Source organism: Corticium candelabrum, chromosome 5 (assembly GCF_963422355.1).
Source record: "Corticium candelabrum chromosome 5, ooCorCand1.1, whole genome shotgun sequence".
In the NCBI taxonomy this organism is placed as follows: Eukaryota; Metazoa; Porifera; class Homoscleromorpha; order Homosclerophorida; family Plakinidae; genus Corticium; species Corticium candelabrum.
In genome coordinates, this window is record NC_085089.1 from 8664566 (window position 1) to 8689954 (window position 25389).

Sequence of the window (25389 nt, forward strand, 5' to 3'; positions counted from 1 at the left end):
ATGTGACCATTTCACTTTACCGCACGTGACCTTGTAATGGTGGACGGCAATCCTCCTGACTTGCTGCTTTTGTGCAGAGAAAGAAGGAACGACGAGCTTCTCAAAGAGCTCAAACGAGGAATTCGACTGCCGCAGCGCCTCAGCAAATTGGACGCGAAAAGCGGCCTGTCAGTTCTCCACGAGGCCTGCGAGCGCAACAACCCTGATGCACTGCATTGGCTTTTGCTGTACGGTGGCAAACCCAATATAAAATCTCAGACCGGACTGACTCCACTGCACGTCGCATGCGCTCGAGCAAGGTCTCAATGCGTGAAGCTGTTACTGCGATATGGAGCCGACATTGCGGCGCAAGACAGCAAGAAACAAACACCTAGAGACAAGATGAAGTCCACGTACTTTACCAAGAGAGACAAAAAAGAAGAAGCTAATGTTGTGAAGCAATTGCTGAAAAGCCGTGGTGAGCATGTGGGCAGTTTCTAGAAAATACTACACGTGATTAGTTAGATAGGAGGATTTTGTGAGACAAACGGAAGAGGACTGTAGGTAGTCGTGCTGGCATCGTTTTTACTAATATGCAGTTCAGACATGTAGCTAGGTACACTGATAGGGCTTTTCTCTAACTGGCCATGGGTACATCCGCGTTGACTGTTCTGTGAGCTATATATACACACACACTGATCCTAAGCAACACTATGTGTTGTGTGTCGAGCAATGACTATCCAGACTCCTGTTGTAAGATTGGAAGTCGTGGCATTATTCATTATTGTTGCTAATGCATGACATTAGCAAGCTAGCACTAGCTAATCAAATCTTGTTAGACCTAACAGGTTTTGCTTTCTTGAACCAAGGGCACATTTCTTTATTCACCACCAGCTAGTTCGGTTGAGGTTGTGGATAAAGTTGAGGTTGTGGATCTTTATCGGGTGAGGTAGCATTTCTTTATGTCTTCAACCAGAATCAGTGGAGCTCAACCAACCTCCACCATCTAAGTCTACGGCTGGATTAGTTGGCTGAGCTTCACTGATTCTGGTTGAGGTCCACAACTTCAACCAGATTGGCTGGTGGAGAATAAAGAAATGTGCCCCAAATTTAGAAGAATATGTAAGGAGAGAATAGCAAGACAAGTGCAACGTATAGACAGATGAGTTTTGAGTCTTAATTACAGTCTATGGGCTGTTAATAAAAAGTAATTGTGGTGTTGAGTTTATCTCACCCATTCAGTCTTCACAACTGAAATTGATAGTAATAGTAATATGATCTTGCATAAGTTATGTGTATGTGTTACCTATCCATAGTAAGACAGTATGTACGTGTGTATAGTATGGCAGTCATACAGTGCTTGAGTAGTCAGACATTGCAAATTAGAAGTTGAACTTGAAAACTAAAAATGAAAAATTTGGAAATACGCTGTTAGTGTTATGTTATATGAACTGGCTACTGATCAGAAGAGGTCTATAATTCTGTATTGCTGGATTACCCTCTTATCATGTGGAATGTAGCCTTCTAAGTGATTTGTATTGTTTTAACTTTCCAAATAATTAATTAATCGTGTCACAGTCCGTTTGAATTCTTGAGATAGTTTTTCATTAGACAATGCCTTTTTAAGACAATTAACCAGCTTTGGGAGCAACCAAGTAGGCAATAATGAGCTACCTTTTGCAATATATGTGGTGTGTGTGTGTGTGTGTGTGTGTGTGTGTGTGTGTGTGTGTGTGTGTGTGTGTGTGTGTCTGTGTGTGTGTAGCTACAACACAACGCGTCGAAGTCTAAACTATCTCATGATAACTGCAAAACAGTAGATACAATGATGTTTGGTTAATTTGTGTCATAATTTTTATCTAGAGCTGTACACTACAGGATTTCTGTGTTCCGTACTATCTTGATAGTATGCTATATAGAACTTGTACTGACAGCAAAGTTGATTTAGAGATTTGTATGATTATAACTCTTTCTGTAGACTTAGTTGCTGCTGCTGAACATCACCCTGCTAAGGTCACTGAGATGCTGAACACAGTAAAAGTGAAGGAATTTGAGAAAAATGATCTGGAGCAAGCACTGAACATCTGTGCTAGAAACGGAGCTTTAAAACCTGTTTGCCATTTGCTCTGTAAGGGTGTCACCAACCTTGCATATGCTCTTGAAATCTCTGCACAACAAGGACACTACAATATTACTGCACTGCTGGCCCTTGCTCGTGCAGTCATCAAAGATGATCTTGATAGAATTCTCTACGTCTTCGGAGACTCACACGATGAGTATGACTACTATGAGTCATACTTACCGGTCAGTTTGCTAAATAGCTTTATGTATGCTTCACAATACTAGCAGCCTAACATAAATACTGCTTACTTTAGCTAACATGTCATTATGTTTGTTGTTCATACTCCTAAAGCTGTGCTGTAAAGACCAAATCAAAAGCTGCTTCAGTACAGAATGTAGATCAACTTATATAAATGACAAACTACAAAGAACTATTATAACCCTCACAGTACATGCACACCAAGGATTAACTGATCAGCATAACTTCCAAACTTGCATCAATTAATGTAAACTGTAAGGTTATGTCACTATAGCCTATTACTTTGGCATTTTGTTGATATGATCAGAAAGAGGGAGGATAGTTATAGGAGGTGGCTGGTCAGGCCCGGATCCAGGAATTTTTGAAAGAGGGGGTTGACCTGATAGTAGTTTTTATAGCATTACTAATTTTCTCTTTTCTAATGAAATTATATGAAATTATTGACCACGCCTATTGGAAAAGAGGGGGCTTCAAACCCCCTGAATCCCCATCTGGATCCGGGTCTGCTGGTTGTTGTCACAGTTTCTTTTAGAGTTAAGAGCTAATGAAAAGTGAGCAGTATATGCCACAATAAGGCAGGCAGATGCTGTGGGACTGCACTTTCTCGATCTTTCTTGATTGAACAGAAGCAAAATATACAATATATGTAATTTAACCACCAAAATGCATTCAATCAATTCTTAAATTCTCCTTCTATCGCCTAGAATAGTATTAACATGTCAAACTATCAGACGCAACACATTACCATTCTCTCAAACACTTGACTGGCTTAGACTGCAGTTTATAAAGATTTTAACTACTTGTTTTAGTTTTGCAATGATGCCAGACATGTAAAGACAACAGTTTGATTAGATGGTTTGTAAGTTCTATTTCAGTCAACAGACTAGCTTGTAAGCCATGACGTTATGTTTGACAATGTATGTCATGTGTGTGACCCGAGTAATTGTTATTGTAAAAGGGATAGAAATGCAAGAAAAGATTTTTGTTCACATTGTGTAAATGTAGTTTATTTTTGGAAACTTGTAACGGTTTGCTTGTTTTGTATTTCTCGCAGATGGTACTTGACTCAGTAAGAAAGCGAAAACCACCGATTGAAGTGCTGATTAGTGTTGCAATCAAATTCACTCGGAATACTATTATTTACCATTTGCTCCAACATTTAGATTGTAATCGAAATCAAGGCATTGTCAACTGGAGTAAATTGCGGTTGAAGCAGATTGAACCAGAGTGGGTGCGTGCTGTTGCTTCATTTGTCTGTTCTCTTGATCTGAGCAATAACAAACTGCATAAATTCCAAGATTTGCTGCTGCCTCTCACAGAATTGGTTAATCTTGATCTCTCTGGCAATGTTTTAGAGACAGTGCCTATGAAGCTGTTTCAGCAAGCCAATCTTCGACAGCTTGATCTGTCTCGAAATGTGTTGAGGGAACTGCCCCAGACATCATCCTGGTCACGGAGTTTGGAGAAGCTTTATCTATCTAATAATAAGCTTCGACATCTTCCAGATGGCATGCAAAATGCATGTCTTGTGTCACTGAAAATAGATCGAAACCTTTTTTCAGAAGTTCCTACATGTGTGCCATGCATTTTGACATTAAAAGAACTTGATTTGAGCTACAATACATTTCTTAGTTCTTTGCCTAATACATTGGGCCAACTGTTAGATCTGGAGACCTTGAACTTAGCTGGAGTAGTAGTTACTAATGTTCCTCCAAAACATAGCAGGTCAGCTCAAGAAGTTGTTCGGTATTTGAGATGCAAGCTTCGTTCTGCTAAAGAAGAATATCGCTTGAAGTTGGTTGTTCTTGGCTATCAGTCAAAGGTAAAGCAGGCGTTAGTAGCGCGTCTGCAAGGTGATGGTTTCTCTCCCATCCCGGTCAGAAAAGAGAAAAGTAGTAGTCCAGAGAGTATTAACAGTGAATTCGGTGGTAGCAGTGGTAATGGTGGAAATGAGACTTCTACTCACCCACAGCTTGTTATCACTGACTGGGAATATAAACCCAAGCTATGGACAAAATTCAAGGTTGACTTTAGCATGTGGAATTTTACTGGATTTGAGCCTTACTATTCAACTTATCAATGTTTTCTGACAAAGCAGTGTGTTTGTTTGCTGGCATTTGATGCATTACGAGGTGTGGATGCTGTTCTGGAATTATCGCCATGGCTGGAATCAATAGTAAAGTATGTACCAGATGCCACAGTTGTAGTTGTTGGCTACTATTCTGGCAAACAAGGCAAGGGAACTCTTGAAGATCGTCTTGTCATGCAAATTAACAATCAGTGGAGAAAAATGACAAGTGAGCATCCATACAGTTCATTTCGTTGTGGAGGAGTTGTTTTTGTTAGCGATGAGTCTGACAGCAAAAAAGGTATTCGCAAGCTAAGAGAAGCACTGTATTCAGCAGCTGTTAGCTTGTTTGAGAATGACAAGAAGAGAATGAAACATTTAGTTCCATACAGCTACCTTCAAGTTGCAAAAAAGATTGCTACTCAACGACAACATTGTACCCAAAAGAATAAATGTCCTATCATGGCAAAGAATGATATGCTCACACTTCTTCATGAAATTCCTGGTCAGGACATCGACAATCCACAAGAGCAGAAAGAGCTGGTCGAATATTTGATGAAAGCAGGAGTATTGATGCATTTTGATATTTCCAAAGTTGACATCAATCAATTGCTTTTTATTGATCCTTCATGGCTGTATGAACTGATGACTCGAGTTGTTTATGCGTGTCCTCGCAGCTCTGCAGCCATTAGTGGCTTGCTTCGTCGTGATGACTTACCAATTTTGTTTCCATGCCATCGCTTTTCAGCAGAGTATTATGATTCCTTCTTACGGCTGCTAAACAGGTTCTCTGTTGCCATTACAATTGATTCCGAGGTTATGTTAGTGCCAGCTCTTCTACCTACTAAGCAATCTTCAGAGTTTTTAAACCTTGGCAGTACATCTCTGCAGTTACGCAGGCTCTACACATTTACTCACCTTGCTACATGGTTTTGGAATCGTTTGTTGGCTCGTTTGATATTGTCATTGAAAGAGATAGCAGTTGCTTTTGGTGTTGATCATCAAACACTATTTCAGCCTGTAACTGCTGGTTTTGCTGACCAAAAAGCACAAATTGATTCATATTCAACGTCTGACTCAGTAGAGCCAGGTAATGGAGAAGATTCTATTGATTCACATTTGATGTTGCCTGCTACAGAAACTGATAATCCAGTTGAAAGCCAAATGCTAATGACTGGCACAGAAGTCGAAATTGAAATGAAAGGAAAGAAAGCAGGACTAAGTAAGCTTAATGTAGATGCATCAATGGAAAAAGGGTCATACAATGACATTTCAAGCAACAGATCTAAACAAAAACCAAATGAGCTGTTGTTTCAAAAGAAGACCCAGGAAACAGTTAGTCTGAGTCAGACTTCAGTGTCACCTCTAGAGGATGATATAGATTTTGTTTCTTTGCCAAGATCAAGGCCACAAGTTGGCAGTATTTGTAGTGATGGCTCAGGAAGAGCTCTTCATTACTGGCGATATGGCATGTCATGTTCTGTTGGTGATTCATTCTTCTGTTTGAAAAGAAGAATGGACCAAACAACTGGGACTGATCAAGAGCTGGAGGTGGTCACCTCTGCAAATGAAAGAGGCAAGAAGGCTATGACACTGATTGTTGACATTCTTTTCGCTTTATTGATAGAGTGGTTTCCTGAACTTCTAGAATTGCCTTCATCGAATTGCTTTGTTCAACAGACTGCAACTTGTTGTCAGTGCAGTCGGCTTGGTGTCAAGTGTGCAAACAACTTCATTCTTGAGACATGTGTTGAAGCATGTCTACGAGGTACTCCAGTAAAATGCCACCAGCACATTAAAGAACCTCCCTGCTTAAATGAGCTAGTACCAGAGATGGTTTTCAGCGATTTGCCTGCAAGTCTTATTATATCACATAATCAGCTACAGATTATGGACAAGATTGGAGGCTCTGGCTGTACACAAGTTTGTAAAGTCAATGTTGATAACCAAGCAGCTGCTTTCAAAGCATACACAGTGCTGGCAAACACTTCAGCCTCAGTCCAACATGTCTTTTATCATATGCGAGCAGAGATGAAGCATCTTCAAACTGTGAGTCACCCTAATGTTGTCAGATTGTTAGGAGTGTGTCCTAGACCTCTTGGCCTTGTTCTTGAGCTAGCACCCCACGGATCATTAGACCAACATCTTAGTGGGGCAAGAGTGAGATTGGAACGAATACTTTTATTCCACTTGGCTAGTCAGATTGCAGCAGCTCTTGCACATCTTCATAGCAAACATATTGTTCATCGAAACCTAAACCCCAGAGCTGTGCTGGTGTTTTCACTTGCAATTGAGGAGTTGACAAACATCAAGCTTTGTGATTTCAGAGCAGCTGGGATTGAGTTTCCATCTGGATTGAAAGGCAATGCAGGTTCTGGTGCATATCAAGCTCCAGAAATTGTAGAGAGTAAAGGCATGGAAGAATATGATGCATCAGTTGACATATTCTCATTTGCTATGGTGTTGTATGAAATGATTACTTATCAGAAGCCGTTCGATGGTGAAGCAAAAGCTGATATTGTAACTCTGATTCTACAGAATCTCAGACCTCATTTAAGTGATCATGCTGTACCAGAGGGAGGCTTGTATTGTTTAGCTGAACTAGTAAAGCAATGCTGGGAAAGCAAGCCAAGTGACAGACCAAAACCTCTGACTATAGTAACTAATCTGCTTGTACCTCAGTGTCAGTGTCTTATGGGGTGTCAGGTGCTTCCTCATTCTGACAGTGTCAGGCTTATGTGTTTTGTGCCACAAGCTGAGGAATTGTGGGTGTTTGCAGAAAAAGAGGAGCAGTTGCTAGGGTTTGTGCTAGATGTGCATAACCTTTGCATTAGAAGTTCTATTCCTGCAGCTGGTGAAGATTTGGATATAAGTACATACAAAGCCCTGTGCGCAGTTGCAGTTGGTACAGATACCGTGTGGGTTGGTGTAGTAGAAAAGGTCATTCTCATATTTAATGTGAAAACAAGGAAACTGCTAGAGACTAATGAGACTGGTCAGCCTGTGGTGTCTCTTGTCACATGCAATAATAAAGTCTTTGCTGGTCTTGACCATGGTCAACTGTCAGTGTATGAGGAGAGCTCTTTGTATACAAGAGGACAGCTGTTGTGCATTGGGTCAGAACCTATTATTTCTATTGCAGCAGTTGAAAATGAGGTGTGGTGTAGTTGTGGTGACCAACTTTATGCTATAGATTCTGATTCTTTGGACACTATTTGCACGATTCCTTGTGAACAGGCTGTCACGGGTCTTGTGGTATCACCAGATGGTCAGAGCATATGGGGTATGCATCGTAAACTGGCTCTTCTGTCTTGTTGGGATGTCACATCACACACTTTACGTGATAGTTTTGATTGCTTTCATCCTGACTCTGTTGTCAACGTGACTGAATCTCAGCCTACAATACTGCCTGGCTTAAGACGTCCAAGATTGCATAGTGCTACTCCATTTGCACTAGCTGGTGATAGAATTCGCTCTGTTTTGCCAGTTGCTGATACGTTATGGGTTGGCACAGAAACAGGCTTTATTCTAATATTTCAAATGCCAAGTCGAGAACTTCTTACACAGTTTCGAGCACATAATGGGAAGGTTATATGTCTTCTTACCATTGATCTTCCCATTACAGAACATGGAGTTGTAATAAGTGGGGCAAGTGGCTTCCATTATGATCGAGAAGCAGAAATTCTTTACAAGATGGATAACTCAACTGAAGGTACAGTATTGATGTGGGAGGCTATTTCTGGGGCTAATGCAAAGCTACTGGAGCAAAGAAGTCAACTGTGAATGGACATCTTTTCGTAACAACTGTCAGCCATTTGAGTATTCTATAATTGCCATTGCATGTGTTGTGATTGTCTTGATGTAGTAGCTTTAAGATAGGAGAGCATCACTAGAAATCTTGGTGTTCTACTGTGTGTGCTAATGTATTGCATATAATGTATATCAGCTGCTGTAGTACATGTATTTCTTAAAATGTAAAATGAACTCAGTCACTTATTTCTGCTGTCTGAAGTTGTTACTATGTTCAGATATGGTATGCTCAGTTTACAATGTTCCTACTGTAGACATGGCTGTGATTACAAGCACTATATTACTCTCAATAGAACAGCTACTTTACTTTATGTACAAAACTCAGTCATTCGGCTTGCTATACAGTACTGTTAGTAATGTACTGTGTTATGAACAGTGTACACTCTTGTGACAGAAGCTGCTAGCAATGTTTATAGGAACTTACCTAACTACAAGTCGGTTGTCTTGTGAGTTTGCCTTCGGTGCTGTTCAGCCACTCGAATGTTTCTGCATATCCTGCTGCATTTTGTACAAACTGTTGTTTGGCTGAAGTTGGACTTCCTAATTTCTGTTCTAGTTGAACAACGTTGTGTAGTTCTTCAGCATGTAAACTTTCCCACAGTACAACTGTGTTTGTTGTTTCCGGCTGGTCACAAACGAGGTTTCTAGGTAGCATCACCTCTCCCATTAGATTGTGCGGTTTCCAGGAGCGACCACAAGAAACTACAAGACCTTTTTCTGTTCCACATGGACTGCAGCCTGTTGAGCTGAGAAGAATACCGATATCTCCACGATATGGATAAAAGAAGTGAATCAGCTTGTCAGACTTGCTGTCAACTATGAACAAATGACCTGAGCGGCTCGCTATCCAAATTGTGTCCAAGACTACAGTGATACACGCAATAGCCACTGAATTCAATTCAGTGACTTGCACACTACTCAGAACTGAGTGTAGTTGCAGGTCCCTTACAAGAACACCTTTAGAATGTGCATTCCAGCATGACAAACATGGTCTACCACTGTAAGTGCACCACACAGTTTCCTCATCACTACTCACATGTAGAGATGCAATAGAGTTCTCTATGGTTTGGTGAGTCCACAAACCATCCAGTGACCACTCCTCATCTAGTGTATAGATATATCGTTTACTTGCACACCATACTTTTCCAAGTGTTTGCACAATTGAAACAACTGGGTAAGAAAAGGCAACATCAGCTTCTTGAAAATCACTGCTATTATGTGATCCCTTGCTATCATTAGAAGAGTAAATACGAATTATTCCATTCTGCCTGCAAACAGCAAGTTGATTGTCTAGTGGAAGCATTGCTGTGACCATCTCAGTTTCTTGAATTGTTTCCAGCTGTTTAGGCTCAACATCTTTAATACTCCGATAACAGTGTATACAGCAGGTTTGATTCAGTGCTGAAACAGCAACATATACAATTGAATCATTGCTAATTATTGTCAAGCACATGACATTACTAATCACCAGAGATGTCATAGGCTCAGCCAGATTGGACAATTCATAAACATGAAGAATGACATCCTTACCAGAAACCACAGATATCCACAGCTGCTGTGTTGTGTCAACAAGACAGGCATGGTGAATTAATGAGGATGTACTGGGAATATTCACAGCACCTAAAGTGCACTGAAACTCTGACCTGTGGACGAGGTTGGGAATGTCTTCAGCTGGAACACGAGATCGTGGATTTTCAACCCAACACTGCCTCATCAGACCAGTGAGATAAAGGAATCCACATTTGCTGACACTGACGTCGCGTAAGGCTGGGCGCCGGCCTTTTAAAACAGCTGGAGTGATATGTGCTTCTCCAAGAGAATGAAATGGTGAACGACGAGCAATTAGCTGATAAAGAAACATGGCAAATGCATATATATCTACCATGCACGTGTATTCCTCTGTTCCTGAGAATCGTAGCATTTCTGGTGCCTGAAAACCTTTTGTTCCTTCAAATCCTTTAAGGCCTGTTGGAGAAGCAACTGTTGCAATACCATAATCAGTCAGTTTTACATTGATTGCATCACTAGGATCAAGCGACCAGACAAGGACATTGGCGGCCTTCAAGTCGCGAAATATAATCAGCTGGTTGTGAAGATGGGCTAATGCAGCCCCAACTTGTCCTGCCACTCTGTGAATAAGAATCCGGGAAAGAGGCTGTTTTCCTTTCAGGTAAGTGTCCAGAGCTCCTAACGGTGCCAATTCTAATACAAGGCGAATTGGTTTCAAACAAACACCAACCATACCAACTAGATTAGGATGACTGATTATCTGTAAAACAGCAACTTCTTGACGTAGCTCACTCAGTGGCTTAACTGGATCACATCCTGACTGATCAAAGTAAGTCTTAATTGCTACTTGCTGGCCTCTGCATTCTCCTAAGAAGACAGCACCAAATCCACCTTGTCCCAGTTTGACTTCGTCAGATTCAGGACAAAGTATTTCATCAAAAGAGAGAACAAACTCGCGATCCAAGTCGATAAGAAGCAAATCAGGAACTAATTCACATAATTTTGTTGGAAGTACGTGTTTCTCACATTCGACAGTCTCTTCTGTTCCTAGCATCACTGCTTCAACGAGCTGCGGCTCAAAGGGAAAGATATGTGGTTTGTCTACACCATGCCGAAAACACTCAATACAAGGACATAACTGAATGACAGACTTCAGCCGGCCATCATCACCAAGAAGTCCAGGAAACCAATCATGAATTAGATTGTTGATTTGGTCAACAAGACGACTTAGAGTTCTGCAGCCATTTAGGCCAGCAGATGTAATTGTCTCTATCCCTTTTCTACCATAACTGTCACTGTCATACTGTTGAACCATAAAAAATAAATGAGGATGGCTAAAACAAAATCCTGTTTTCCAATAGAATACTTTGTGTTTCTTGAGGACAGCAAATTGGTCAGCTGACATTCTGGCTATAAGGTCACATACTTTGCGTTGTCGTAGACTATTGAGGTGTAACTGAACAGGCGAGGAATGAGACACTGTTTGGACTTGTGGCTGGTCTCTCTTCTGTTCAAGAGAAAAAGAAGAATGTCCTGCAATGTCACTACCAAAGTGATCCTCAGAAAATAGCAGTTCCCATTCATTGTCTTCAGTAGGTTCAGGAAAGACTGTTGCATTAGGAACATCTACATTAGCAACATTCAGCGGTGCTGCTGAGTCTTCAAAAATTGTTGATGTTATGGTTTCAGTTATTGCTATAGATGTCATGTTTATTACATCTGAGTCCAAACTAGATGTTGAAATCTTATGAGTTAAACAAGAAACAGAAGTTTCATCCTTTTCTGAATCATTGGATTTAGACAGTTCCTCATAGTTTCCAGAAAGTTGATTTAAAGAGGAGTCTGATGGTGTAGTGGCATTTGTGTCATGATCTGTTTCGTCACTTAAGGAATCCACTGAAGACAAACATCTTGTGTTTTCATCTGTTGTTGAAACCAAATCGCTTTCATCACCACTTGCTGGTAGAAAATGTGAAATTTCCTTGATAAACAGCAAAAGGCGAGAAATGAGTCGACTCCAAAAGCCAGGAGGAATGTAAATCATTGAATGCTGCCTACGCAAAACTGGAGCCGAAGAAGCAATGACTGGAACTTCTGCTGATGGGCTGTCAGGTAGCATTGAAGGAATGAGAATATGGTTTTGATCCAATGGCAGAGCAATTTCAAATCGGTTGAGCAATTGAACATATTCTGGAAAAAGTGAGGAAGGAAATCTTTTGCCTTTAAATAAATGAGGAAGTGCTGACATCTTGAGAATGCCATTACGAATGTATGGGTTCCTCTCTCGAACTGTTACAATGATAGCCATCATATCACACAACCACCGTGGATCAATGAAATAGAGATCAGAAAGCCTGCCACTTGCATCATCAAAGTGTAGCAAGGTGCCAATTTCATGTAAGAAACGTGCAGCAAGGTCAAGTTCATCATCGTTATCAATATCTGATGCTGCGCGAGTTTGCTGTATGATATCACGAAGCTCTTGCTTCCATTTGATAGGAGGGTCACCCTTTTGTTGTAGTTGGAGTCGCTTTTTATTCAGTTGTCTGTCTAGAGCTAAGTAGCTGGCTGGAACGAGCACTCCCATTATCTTCTCTTTGCCAACTTTTGCTTCTGAGGCTGCATCATAGATAGCTGTCTTCAGATAATCAATATTTTCACGACTCTCCTTTGCACAGCTGACATTGACAACTGCCTTAACCTGCACATTTCTATAACGTGGAGTGTGAGTGACCATTTCAATGACCTTATCCTGAAGATGCTCACTAAACTTGCTTTGCCTCTGCTCCCTGGAAAGTTTGTCCAAGAAAGTTCCAACTATGAGAACTGGTGATTGTGGTGCCCGTGCAGCAATGTTGTCAAGCCACATTTTCAGTTCTTCAATACCAGCTTCGCCATCAATAACCCTCCATACTACAATATACAGAGACCGAGTAGACAAAAAACATTGGTGAGTGGCATAATATTCTTTTTGGCCCCCAAAATCCCAAATCTGAAATGTGAACTTCTGTTTGCTCAACATGGAAGGGGAATAGCTCCATTCAGTAAGATCTATACCTACAGTAGCCAGATTACCAATGTCGACACCTTGGAGTCGAGCAACAAGAGTTGACTTGCCGCGATTTGCATAGCCAACAATCATCATTTTCATTTTGTAATACGGTTCACTTCCTCTTAGCCGTTGTCTCAGATATCTGACACAATCTTTTGGTGTCTTCATCACTGATGAACCAGGATCAGTGATATCAAGACCTTCTGTCTTCAGTTCAGACAGACTAGTTAGTCTCCCCATTTCATTTGGGAGAAATGCAATATGTGTTTCACTAATATCGAGACTTTCCAAGCCTTCACACAAGCAGATAGCATGTGGTAACTCAGGCAATGGATTGTGAGCAACGCGAAGTTGCTTAAGGGATGTAGTTCGCATGCTCTTTGGAAGATCCTTCAAGAGGTTGTTGTTTAGATTAAGAACACAGAGTGATGAAGACCACTCACCCTGATCAGGTAGCTCACCTAACCGATTATGGGCTAATGTAAGGCTCTTTAATTGAGGCAGTAGAACAAGTTCGGATGGAATTGTTTCTAAATCATTGTGTGCCAAGTTTAGCCTCTGCAAGTGTACAAGCTTACCCACTTCCTTGGGAATAACATGAAGAAAATTGGACATCAAAGAGAGTTTCTTCACCCATGATGCCATCGCTACGAGCCACTGTGGGTCAACTAGCCTGAGTGCCAATCCATGCCAGTCAGCGTGGCCCTCTTCCTTGCTACAATCCGTTCTAAGCAAGAGCTCATACACAGCTGTGTAGTTCTTCTTCCTCATTCCAAATTTGATTGGCACATGGGCAACAGTTTGAAGCCCATTCTCACACAGGACATCCTTGACTGCTTGCAACTCATCTGCTGTTTGTTTTGATGTTTTGTCTGAAGGCCTGAACAGCTCTTTGATTGTTGCCAAGTGGTTTTCTTCTGCAGCATGGCAAAGGTAGAGCAAGCTTGCTACCTTGTATTGTTGATGTTCCATAGAATAGTCAATGAACTTACTCCAGTCAGTTGCTCCCTTGAGTAGCACCTTAGCAACTGCTTCCAAGTTGCCTTGTTCGACACAGATCATGAGTGCATCATTAAAGCAATCTGGTTCAACATCTGTTGCAGTTGTTTCGTACAGCATTCTCCCAAACTCTTTCAGCTTCTCTTGATCTCCATTTTTCAAATCTCTAGCAAGATCTAGAATTTCTAGCAAAGCATTTAAGACATTACACATACAATCATCTAACTGCATGACATATATATATATATATATATATATATATATATATATATATATATATATGGGACTTCCCTGTATGTGAGTAGGTGTGTAAGAAATAAATAAATATATATATAAAAAAAAAAAATATATATATATATATATATATATATATATATATATATATATATATATTTAGATATATAATAAATAACACAGACAAGTAGGCAGGTATGCAGGAATAGTTTTGAAAGAATCAGTGCATCCACGGACACAATTAATTAACAACGCAATACGAAATCAAAAACCCCGCACTTACGTTTGGTCTTGATCAGTTTGACTACTTCTGCATGCTTGCATAATTGAGCCGTGTCCAGTGCCGTCCTGCCAAAGTCATCCTTCAGACTGATATCGGCACCGCTGTCCAATAAAGCTCGAACACATTTCGTGTGCCCGCCAGATGCTGCACTGTGCAAGGGCGTATATCCCGTATTAGACTTCACGTTAGGATCGCCTTTCTCTTGTAGTAACTCCTGCAACACGTTGTCGTGGCCGTTTACACTTGCTTCATGAAGTGGAGTGTAGCCGTAGACTCCAACTCTCCGACTGAGGTGTTTTGCCATGTCAGTGCGATGTTCTCTGATGAACGCTTTGACCTTGTCGTAGCGCCCACGTCGAGAATACCTGTGCAGTTTGTTTTCATCAGCGAGGGTTTTTGCCCGCGAAGACGCCATTCGCGTGCAGACTTTCTTCTCGTTGTCTCAAGCTCCGCCCAATCACGTGATTTTTGATTTACTGCGCTTGCGTGAACTTGTCGAACCTAGACATTTCGCTATGTCTGTGGAAGGTAACGTTGTTGTTTGTAGCATGGTCATGCACATTACGTATGGTTGCTTAATTTTGTGTGATGAAGTTATGGGTGCTAGTTAAATTAGCAATTAATTTGAACTTGTGTTGCTAGGAGGTTGGATGAGTGCTGCACCTCGTTTAGTTGAAGGTCGTCGTTTGAAAGATCTGTTTGAGCGTCTGCCTCGTTCATTTGGCGTCTTCAAGAGTAGCACGTTGACTCTAACGTGTGTGGATGCTCAATGTGAATTGCTCGCTATTGGATGCAACGCTGGAACGGTCTTTATATACGAGAAGAGTAGCAAGCGAACAGGAATGTTGCCTGAAGAGGTTGTGTGTGTGTGTGTGTGTGTGTGTGTGTGTGTGTGTGTGTGTGTGTGTGTGTGTGTGTGTGTGTGTGTGTGTGTGTGTGTGTGTGTGTGTGTGTGTGTGTGTGTGTGTGTGTGTGTGTGTGTGTGTGTGTGTGTGTGTGTGTGTGTGTGTGTGTGTGTGTGAAGACGCTTGAGATGAAGTCATTTCAATGAACGTTTGGTGAACTTTCTGTTGCAGGGAAGGAGCAATTGCGTGAGCTGTGTCAGGCTTTGTGAGTCTATACGAGGCGTCGCGTATGGTTGCGTGTCTGGCGTTTTAGTCATCTGTGAGGTTCATATTCAAAAGGAAGAAAGAAAAGCTCCTGTAAGGCTGGATTGAAACAGAAGTGGACATTATTACAAATAGTCTAATATTGAAGACAAAACGTCTTGTTGAATTTTAACGTTATTTTGATTATTTAATATTTATTAATTAAGTTTAGGTAAAAACAGGAGATATAATGATATGAAATTTTGTTGTCATGGTAACCTACTAGCTCTTTTAATAAGTTCTTGACATTGATGGGCTTGTGCATGGAAGATACTAAACTGTGATTCATGCCTTTGATGCATGTAATGCTTTCCTTCATTGTCACATTGTTCTGCTAGATGAAAATGCTTCGTTTGAGCAAAGATCATTCTTCTGTCATAACTGGTCTGTCGTGGCTTAAAAATGGCAATTGTCTTATTTCCGGTGATGCTGAAGGCAAGATTGTCATTATAACAGTTGACTTTATTCAGGTTGTTTGTGTAATTTTGATGTAAAATATTGATGTGGTCATGAGAGTAATGTGTTTAGAATGTATACACTATTCGAAGGCTGCATCAAACAGATAGCCCAATTGTCCAATTATCAGCAGGAATTGCTAAAGACTGGATTGCCGTGTCAACAAGCACAAAATCTTTTCTTCTCACATCAGATCATTGTAGTGATAGACAACCGGTACCAATTGGACAGAAGGACAGAAAAATGTTAATATTGATTCTTAATTGCTAACTAGTTGTCTAATTAATGTTGTGGTTTACTACTTGTAGTGGACCTTTTGGAGCTTGTCTGTGGCATTCTGATCAGGAGGTGTTGGTGTATGTAGCAAGACCAGGATTACGATTATGGAAGGCAAGCTTACATGGAAAGGTTGTTTTTCGACGTTGTTTTGTTTCTATAGTTTTAATGTACAGTAAATTGTGTACTGTACTGATGCTAGGTCTTAGCCACACTCCAGTATCGCAGTTTACTGACCTCTGATGAGAGTTCCCCTATTCAGATGGATTCTGTTTGCTTTACTCGTGATCAGAAATGTATTGATGAACAGTTTCAGAGTCTTCACCTGTTTGCAGGCAGATACATTGTGACTCACTCTGAAAACAATTTGTGGGTTCTTGATCCTGAGAATAGCACCGTGCTGGGTTGTCATGGGAATCTTGGCAAGATATTGGATGTTGCTGCCACAATGACAGAAATTTATGTGCTACGAGAAGAAGCTGAATGCCCTATTTTGATGATCAAATTTTATTCAAGACCGTTACCTGTCAGACAGTATGCTGCCCAAAGGGAGCACACAGTCGTAATACAAGAAGCAACATCAACAATCGACACGGCATGTGCAGACTCAAACAAGTTGCTGAATGACAATCAAACAGACATGATGACATTGACTGATCAAACTATTGTTGATAGAAAGAAGCCCTTATTTGATTGTGACCTCATTCATCAGCATCAACAATTGGCAGCGGATGAGTTAAAACATAGTGAATTAGCAGTTGTGCACAATTTTCCTAGTCAAGTAAGTAAGGTGGCCATAGCAGATGATGAGAGAGTACATCAACAAGAGGGAATGATGCAGAATTATGATACTGTAAAATTTTCTTGTCATTTAGTCACACCATACGATTACATTATTAATGGTTTTGCTTTTGCTTTTATAGCTTCATGAGCAGGCATTGAAGCTGGAGAGATTTGAACGGGCTACCAACGCACCATTTTCAGATGAGATAGTGTATGATCCTAAAAAGGAGAAAAGAAAGAAGAATGTCCCCAAAAAGAAAAGCCTGAAAACTTCAGACTTGTCGTTATCTAATGACACAAATGAAAGGAGTATGGCAATTGCAGATACAAACACATTGGCAAGTGTCACTACTGAAGTTGTCTCGCTTTCAACTGAAATATTTTCAAATGGTGATGGTTGTCAACAACTTGAAATTCAAGAAAATGAAATTGTTGTGACTACTGATAACGATGAAGACCCTCCAAGTTCAGTGTTGGGTGTAGGCAGTAGTGAGAGTGGACAAAGAGATCAAAATATTCAGCATTATGATGTGGATGTGGCTGATTGTCTAAAGAGTAATTCAGCTGAGAACATCAAGATACCTGAAAATATGGTAGACATGAACCATTCTGAGTGTGTGAGTACTAATTCTGTAATTTACAGCAGAGATTCGGTCACAGATAGAACTGATGTGAATGAACTAAATGAAAATGATGATGATGATGACAAAGACAAGTCTAGTTCACCTGATGATGTAGATAAGACTACCAGTACTTTCTTTGTTCATCAGGCTGATGGTACTAATTTAAAAAATGATAGTCCTTGTGATGAAAGTGGTTGGCCAAAAGAAGAACAAGCTTCACATAGCGTAGAAGAAATACCTAAAACGCTAGATGGTGCCACTATCACTAGTAAAGCTCTTGGTAATACTGAAACTAGTGTTGTAGGTCAGTTTTCTTATCTAGAACAAGCAACTTGTATGGCAGCTGATAATGGCTCTGACGGTTACATGTCAATCTATGACAAGTTTATGTGGGATGAATCAGTGTCTGTTTCAAAACACCAGAATGATGATGAGGACTCAGAAAGACACAAAACATTCCCAGAGCAGAACAATTCTTCTTTGTCACTGTCATCACACAATGCAATATCTTTATCATTGAGTCACTCAGCAACAATGGTTGACCAATTGGTAATGGACGAATGGAGATTGTATCAGCTTCCTAGCGAGAAGAAGAAAATCAATTGTGTAGCTCTTTCAAACACTCATGTATTTGTGGTTGATGATTCTGGTGACAGTTTTATGGCTGAAGTTGGTGGAATTAAAGTGAAATGGGAAAAGATAGCTGGGGAACCAAAATTGAATTTGATAAGTGTTTCTCCTAATCAGTTGCATATAGTAGGAGTGTCAATCAAGAACAGTTTATATTTGAGGGTTGGTGTTACTAATCATCTTGAGATGGGCAAGAAATGGAGCAAGATTTCTGATGGCATTTCATATGTTGCAGTTGAAGACAATCAGATGTGGGGTTTACAGAGAGATGGCACTGCAGTATATTCTGATGTTATTCCTGCAAGAGAGGGACAGAAAATTGAGTGGGATTGTTTGAAAGATTCAGAAAGCCAGTTTCTCTCATTTGTACAGGTGACAGCTTGTAATGGTGTTGTTTGGGCTCGAAATAAGCAAGGATTGGTGTACTATAGATATGGCATCAGTTCTCGGCAGCTTCAAGGAACTAAATGGTTAGCTGTAAATGACAGCCTTGACATGATTCACATTTGTGCAGGAGGTCACCAGACATGTTTGTCAATTCATCATGACGGTTCACTTCTGTTTATGAAAGGAATGACTGCGGACAGTCCAAGTAGCAAGAGTAGAGATTTATCATGGTGGAAAGTAGGTCGTCCAGATTGTTATGATGAAGCTCCATCATCAAGAATGTTACCGTTTTCACTGTTTAAATCTGATAAACCTTCTTCAACAGTAGTTGCTTCTAATAGTGACAAAGGGGTTTGCATATGCACTGGAAGTATTAACTTATACTGGTCAAACTCGGCTTTGTTGGGAAGTCGTTATGAAACTGTTAGCTTGCAAGGAATTCCTCAATCTGCGTCTCATTGGTTGTGTGTTGCTGCTGGTTCTCTTAGCTCTCCAGAATCTGGTCTAGTGTGGACTGTACGGCGCAATGGAGAGATCTTCTGCCTTTCACCAACTGGTCGACCATTCTCAGTCGATCCTCCTTCATCTACAAAGCTGACACTGTTGACTGTGTCAGAAACTGCTGTGTGGTGTCTTATTGGTGATATTGTCATATTGAGGAATGGAATCAACTCAAAATGTCCTGAAGGAGTATCATGGAAGAGAGCTGATACTACTACCGTAAGCTCTCCTCTTCGATGGCTTTCTTGTGGCAGATGTACTGTGTGGGCTGTTGATAAAGTGGGACGAGTATGGTTACGAGAAGCAGTTGACCTAACTCAACAGTCTGAACCTTGCCTACCATGGATGTTGATTCAAGGTGTACATGAAGGCCGTCCTCTTCATCGTGTGGTTGTTTCTTCTGATGACAGCATGGTTTGGGCAATTGATATTGAAGGGTTTGTTTATGTCCGTACAGGCCTTTCCGAGAGAAAGCTTGCTGGCGAAGACTGGGAATGTGTAGGTGGGCCTAAACTAAAGGAGTTGGCAATAAGCAAGACATCGGTGTGGGCCATCTCTACATCTGGCAACATTTTGTGTAAGCTTGGTGTAACCCTGGTGAAATATTCTGGAGACAACTGGAAGAAAGTAGTTGGTCTTCCTTTCAATCGGATTAGTGTCACACAATTTGATCAACTTTGGGGAATTGACTGTGATGGTCAGATATTCACACGATACACAACTTTGTACAACAGTTAGTTCAGATAGTGACTCAGCTATACTATGGTGTTAGAATTTATGGTACAGTTGCTGTATAGCTGATGCCGTTTCATTAAAGCTGTGGCTGCATGTGTATATGCAGCAGCTACAGATGTGAATTTTAGCATACGTGTATCATGCATGACCTGGTGGGTCTGTCTCATGATTTATACATTCTAACCAGTTGTGTTGACGGCATTTTGCTGGCTAAGTGCCTGCTACAGATGATCATGTACATTTTGGATGTAGATCTTTGTGCGTGTGTGTGTGTGTGTGTGTGTGTGTGTGTGTGTGTGTGTGTGTGTGTGTGTGTGTGTGTGTGTGTGTGTGCGCGCGCGTGTGTGTGCGCGCGTGTGTGGTGTGTGTGTGTGCGCGCGCGCGCGTGTGTGTGTGTGTGTGTGGTGTGTGTGTGTGCGCGCGCGCGCGCGCGCGTGTGTGTGTGTGTGTGTGTGTGTGCGCGCGCGCGTGTGCGTGTGTTGTGACAAGCTGCCAATGTAACATGTTCATAGATATGTGTGTTGATTCATGATCAGTCAGTTGAAGCACTAGCTGCATCACACTTGCTACATGTTTCTAGAGCAGCTCTATAAAGGGCATGACATAAACAGTAGTCATTCACACCTTCATATTGCCTGATACAAAATTTCTCTCATTCCAAAGAAGGTGCGCATTGGCATTACACCAAACAGGATTACCAAGTCACGTGAAATTACTACGCATGCGCATTAGTTATGCGGGCAACGGCGACTTTCCTGTAAGCTGTACGCGGATTGTAGTTCACTGCAAGACACTCTACAATGGCATTGCAAGGTATGTTCAGTCTTCATTGTTAGGGAAACAGTTTCACCGGTGTATGACCACGCCTATTGAGCTTGTTCTTGTGGCGTCAGCAACGACCTTCGACTCTGATGTTTGATGTCAGATTCGTGTTTAGGAGTTCGAACGAGCAGTGGCTCTTGCTTAGAAGAAGGCCGTCGCTTAAAAGATTTGTTGGAGTGTATACCTCGCACTACTGGCGTTTTCAAGACAACCAAACTGACTCTGACTTGCGTGGACGCTGCAGATGAGTTACTCGTTATTGGCTCCAACGCCGGAACAATTTATGTGTACGAGAAAAATAGAAAACGAACAGGAGTGCTGCCAACACAAGTAGCATGAGCAGACGTACGTGTAAAGGATTGCGTATAAGAAGTTGTTTGTCTGTTTTCCAGGGAAGGAGCAATAGCATTAGCTGCGTGAAACTGTGTGAGCCGAAACAGAGGGTTGCGTTTGGCTGCGTGTCCGGTGCTGTGTTCATCTTCCAATTTCAGTTGCAAGTAGGACATAAAGTGAGCAAAGTTGCACGCGACCGACTCTCGATCACATAATGAGATCTGTAGGACGCGATTTCATTTTTCGTTGTCGTTGTAGTTGAAGATCTTGACTTTAAATAAAGATCATTTGGGTAATGTGACGTGCTTGGCTTGGCATGGAGATGGCGAGTTTCTCGTGTCTGGAGATGAACATGGAAAGGTGAACATTTCCGCGGTTGACTTTGTAAAGGTGACGTTATTGAGATAGTTTGCTAGCACAAAAATGTAGGAAAGTGATTGCGTTTAGAATCGTTGTATCGTTCGATTACTACATAAAGCTGATTGTTCAATTGTCCAAATTTCTGCTGGAGTTGCTGAAGATTGGATAGTTGTGTCAACAATGAAACGATCCCTTCTTGTTTCCTCTCAACTTCATCTCCGGAAAGAACCTATTGCAATTGGGCAGAAAGACAGAAAGAGGTTGGTACTTATCTGTATGGTGATTTGTCATGAGAGATCATGTCCTTGTGGTAGTGGTCCTTTTGGGGCGTGTCTATGGGGTAATAGCAAGGAAGAGGTGTTGGTGTATGTTGCAAGACCAGGATTACGTCTGTGGAAAGCCAGCCTTTATGGAAAGGTTCAAACTTTTTCTGGTGTTATCATTGTTGAGTGTGCTTGTTTACCATGTCATTGTTTTTGCTCAGGTTTCTGCTACCTTGCAGTATCGTGATTTGTTGAGCTCTGGTCAGGGTCCAATTATTCAGATGTATTCTGTTCACTCGTCTCCTGTTAGGCAGTGTGTTGATGGACAGTTCCACGGTCTCCACGTGTTGGCAGGCAAATACATAGTGACTCACTGTGACAACATACTTTGGATTCTTGACCCTGACAACAATTCTGTCTTGGGTTGTCATGGTAATATAGGCAAAATTGTTGATGTTGCTGCTACAAAGACAGAAATTTTTGTGCTACGAGAAGATGCAGAATGTCCCATCCTCATGCTGACATTTCACCCAAGTTTTTCAGATGTCAAGCAATCTTCAGTACAAGAATCGCAAACAGAGATATCTAGCACAGAGATATCTAGCACAGATAAGTCAAGAGAAGCAATTGAATTACAGCCAGCTAAGGAAGAATCCTTTCAACTTCAGGTGACAGGTCAACTTACAACTAATTTATTGTCAGCAAGTGACGAGCAGCTACAGAAGGTTGAAGGAAGTTTGAATCAAGATGAGTTGCCTAGTCAGCATCAAGAAGTAACGGTCAACAGTGGAGAGCAAGCAGATGTTGATGAAGTTGTGTTGCAAAGTCAAACTGGTGAGAATGAGGAGAAACATTGTGATGAGGAGTCATATGCGGCAGAAAAATTAATGAAGCGTGATAGTGTATGGTCATGTTGTTGTTTGTGTTTCTGCCTGTAAGTAGTTTTGTTTTGTTTAGTTTTTTGAGAAAGCACTGAAACGTGAGAGATTTGAACAGATCAGTCAGTCGGTGTTTTCGGATGAGATTGTTTTCAATCCAAAGAAGGAAAGGAAAAAGAAAAAGTCAAAACAACAGCAGAAAAAGAAATCAAAATCAACTTTAGCCTTAGCTACCATTTTGCCTGATGGTAGTGAATATGATGGAATTCGAGCAACGTCAACAGAACCAGACTTTTTGGCAGACACTGCTCACAGTGTTCCGGTATCACGTGATGGTTCACCTGATAGTGGCCGAGAGGTTGCATGTAATGTGGAAAATGAGAATGTGAAGATAACTGTTGAACATTTTGATCAACAAGAAACACTTGACATGGTATCAGTTGCAGCCCATTATAGTGGTAGAAATAGTTTTGTGTCTCATGCTAATGGAGGGTTGAGCCCCGTGATTAGGCAGAAGAGTCCATGTGATATCAAGAGATACGAGAGTCCCACTTACCAACAGAATGCCGTAGGTGACTACCACAGTGGAAGGAGCAGTCCTGTTAGCCAGCTAGACAGGTTTAGTCCTGATGAGGTCAAAGAGAAGGAAAGCCCTTGTGTTTCTCCTATTGATTACACAGAGGACAGTCCTGGAAGTACAGGATGTAATAGTCCTCTAACAGTAGGACATACAGGTCAAGTAGCTGGAGAAGAACATGTCAGTGATGTAACAGACATTGTAGGTGGTGCAATGGTGGATATTGAAACTGGGCACACTGATGAGTCTTCTTTGGAACAACAAAAGCGTGATGTCACTACACTATCGCAAGTTGAAAGGTCTGATAAAGTTGCAGAGGTTCCACCTCCTGTGGTATCATCTATCTATGATAAATTCAAGTGGGAAGACTCCCTTTCATCTTTAGTAACAGAAAAGGAGCAAGATAATGTTGATGATGAGAAGCCAGAAGGAAAGTCCACAGAGCATGAGCATTCGTCTTCAATGGCAACGATGACATTCTCAGCCTATGGATCATCAATGGCAGTCACGTCATCATTGAGTCAGTCAGTAGCAATGGTTGACTCAGGAGATCAACGTTTGATGGATGGTTGGACTCCATACCCTTACCCTAGCAAGTTTCATATTAACTGTGCTGCTCTGTCGAAGAATCACGTATTTGTAATAGACAGTAGGGATCGTACATTTATGGCCAAAGTAGGTGAATCGAGTGGAAAATGGAAGAAGATTGAAGGTTATTTCAAACAGATAAGTGTTTCTCCGAATGGACTGCACATTTTGGGAGTAACAGGTCGAAGTCATTTGTATGTAAGACTTGGAGTAACAAGCTCTAACCCATCTGGCAAGGGATGGGAAAAAATTGCTGATGAAGTGGTATGCATTGCTGCTGAAGATAATCAAATGTGGGCATTGAGAAGAGAAGGGTCAGTGTTCTATTCTGCTGTTATTCCTATTAGGGAGAGACAGAGACCACGGTGGGCCTCCTTGGAAAATGCTTTAGGTCTGGCACAATCATTTGTTCAGGTGACTGCTTGTAAGGGTGTTGTATGGGCACGAGACAAGTCAGGATTAGTGTACTACAGAGCTGGCATTAGTACCACACAACGGCAAGGAAATCGATGGAAATTAATGGACGATCAACTTCAATGTACTCACATCTGCTTGGGAGGTCACCAGGCAGGCTGGGCAGTGAGCAGTAGTGGTACAGTTTTGTTTAAGCATGGAGTAACAACAGATAAGCCAGCTGGAGAGCCAAGATGGTGGGAAATTGTACTTAGTGATTATCGTGTTGAAGATTTGTCATTGATAAACTCATTGTTGTCATGGGTCAGACCTGCTGATTCTTCTCTCAAGCTAGTTGTGGCTAATGCTGATGCTGGGGTTTGTGTATTGACAGGCAGTAGTAGTATACACATATCCAATACAGCTCTGTTGGGTAACCGTTATGAGATGGTCAATATACAGGGCATTCCTCAGTCTGCCAGCAATTGGTTGTGTGTTGCTGCTGGTTCTCTCAGCTCTCCAGAAACTGGTGTAGTGTGGGCCGTACGACGTAATGGAGAAATCTTCTGTCTTCCACCAACTGCTCGACCGTTCTCAATAGATCCTCCTAGTTCTAAAAAGGTGACATTGTTGACTGCATCTGAAGTTGCTCTGTGGGCTCTTGTTGGCAATAGGGTGATGGTAAGAGAAGGCATCAACTCGTATTGTCCTGCAGGAATATCGTGGACAAAAGCTGATACAACTACAATGAATCATTCACCTGTGACATGGTTGTCTTGTGGCATGACGACTGTGTGGGCTATTGATCAAGCAGGACGAGTTTGGCTTAGACTTGTTACTAATCCTTCTCAACATGCTCACTCTAGTCCTGTGTGGTTGGAGATTGAAGGTCGACTACTGTTAGGATGTCCTCTTCATCGTGTCGCTGTTGCTCCTGATGATAGTATGGTGTGGGCAGTCGACACAAAAGGCAATGTTTATGTACGCACTGAAGTTTCAGAAAAATTGCCTGCCGGTGGAGACTGGGAGTACGTAGCTGGAGCACAAGTGAAAGAACTAGTTGCAAGCAGAGTATCTGTGTGGGCCATCTCCCTGTCTGGAGAGATGTTGTGTCGCTTCGGTATCTCACAATCTAACTGCTTGGGAGATTACTGGAAGAAAGTAGTCGGGACTTTCAATCAAATTAGTGTTACCTCATTTGACCAGTTGTGGGGTGTTGATAAAGATGGTCAAATGTTTTCTAGACACACCAATGCATATATGGGCAGTCAGGTTGCTCTTAGCAGGGACTCTCTTGATGGCTGGGATGTTATATAATAGACAGTTAATTAAGCTTTGAATTGTAAGATATTGACGTTATTACATCACAGATACCCAAGAAT

At 41.4% G+C, this 25389-nt stretch overlaps 4 protein-coding genes across 4 annotated transcripts; 3 read left to right on the forward strand and 1 right to left on the reverse strand.

Annotated features, from left to right (window-relative positions):
* Positions 1-36: 36 nt before the first annotated feature.
* Positions 37-8288, forward strand: LOC134179704 (leucine-rich repeat serine/threonine-protein kinase 1-like). Its single transcript, XM_062646637.1, has 3 exons — positions 37-457; positions 1958-2283; positions 3354-8288. Exons 1-3 carry the CDS (start codon positions 37-39, stop codon positions 8148-8150), a joined length of 5544 nt encoding a protein of 1847 aa, XP_062502621.1. The 3' UTR covers positions 8151-8288.
* Positions 8289-8438: 150 nt separating this feature from the next.
* Positions 8439-14700, reverse strand: LOC134179705 (leucine-rich repeat serine/threonine-protein kinase 2-like). The gene is made up of 2 exons (XM_062646638.1): positions 14255-14700; positions 8439-13922 (listed from the first exon to the last, which is right to left on the reverse strand). The coding sequence occupies exons 1-2, from the start codon at positions 14667-14669 to the stop codon at positions 8602-8604; spliced, it is 5736 nt and encodes a 1911-aa protein (XP_062502622.1). The 5' UTR covers positions 14670-14700; the 3' UTR covers positions 8439-8601.
* Positions 14701-14769: 69 nt separating this feature from the next.
* On the forward strand, positions 14770-19915 carry LOC134179706 (tectonin beta-propeller repeat-containing protein 2-like). Its single transcript, XM_062646639.1, has 8 exons — positions 14770-14782; positions 14897-15111; positions 15331-15456; positions 15741-15872; positions 15931-16103; positions 16167-16266; positions 16337-16987; positions 17058-19915. Exons 1-8 carry the CDS (start codon positions 14770-14772, stop codon positions 19794-19796), a joined length of 4149 nt encoding a protein of 1382 aa, XP_062502623.1. The 3' UTR covers positions 19797-19915.
* A 497-nt stretch (positions 19916-20412) lies between these two features.
* LOC134180387 (tectonin beta-propeller repeat-containing protein 2-like) lies at positions 20413-25389 on the forward strand. The gene is made up of 8 exons (XM_062647539.1): positions 20413-20606; positions 20731-20945; positions 21008-21124; positions 21207-21338; positions 21396-21568; positions 21623-21725; positions 21793-22473; positions 22529-25389. The coding sequence occupies exons 1-8, from the start codon at positions 20594-20596 to the stop codon at positions 25322-25324; spliced, it is 4230 nt and encodes a 1409-aa protein (XP_062503523.1). The 5' UTR covers positions 20413-20593; the 3' UTR covers positions 25325-25389.

Bases quoted from the DNA above. Each gene is read 5' to 3' on its own strand.
- LOC134179705 (XM_062646638.1), bottom strand. From the start codon at position 14,669: ATGGCGTCTTCGCGGGCAAAAACCCTCGCTGATGAAAACAAACTGCAC. The intron at 13,923-14,254 runs GTAAGTGCGGGG...ATGCTTTGCTAG, and splicing joins CAAACTGATCAAGACCAAAC to AAATTCTAGATCTTGCTAGA.
- LOC134179706 (XM_062646639.1), top strand. The intron at 16,267-16,336 runs GTTGTTTTTCGA...TACTGATGCTAG, and splicing joins AGGCAAGCTTACATGGAAAG to GTCTTAGCCACACTCCAGTA. The intron at 16,988-17,057 runs GTAAAATTTTCT...TTGCTTTTATAG, and splicing joins TGATGCAGAATTATGATACT to CTTCATGAGCAGGCATTGAA.
- LOC134180387 (XM_062647539.1), top strand. The intron at 21,125-21,206 runs GTGAGCAAAGTT...TTGTCGTTGTAG, and splicing joins AGTTGCAAGTAGGACATAAA to TTGAAGATCTTGACTTTAAA. The intron at 22,474-22,528 runs GTATGGTCATGT...TGTTTTGTTTAG, and splicing joins AATTAATGAAGCGTGATAGT to TTTTTTGAGAAAGCACTGAA.
- LOC134179704 (XM_062646637.1), top strand. From the start codon at position 37: ATGGTGGACGGCAATCCTCCTGACTTGCTGCTTTTGTGCAGAGAAAGA. The intron at 458-1,957 runs GTGAGCATGTGG...CTCTTTCTGTAG, and splicing joins GCAATTGCTGAAAAGCCGTG to ACTTAGTTGCTGCTGCTGAA. The intron at 2,284-3,353 runs GTCAGTTTGCTA...TATTTCTCGCAG, and splicing joins ACTATGAGTCATACTTACCG to ATGGTACTTGACTCAGTAAG.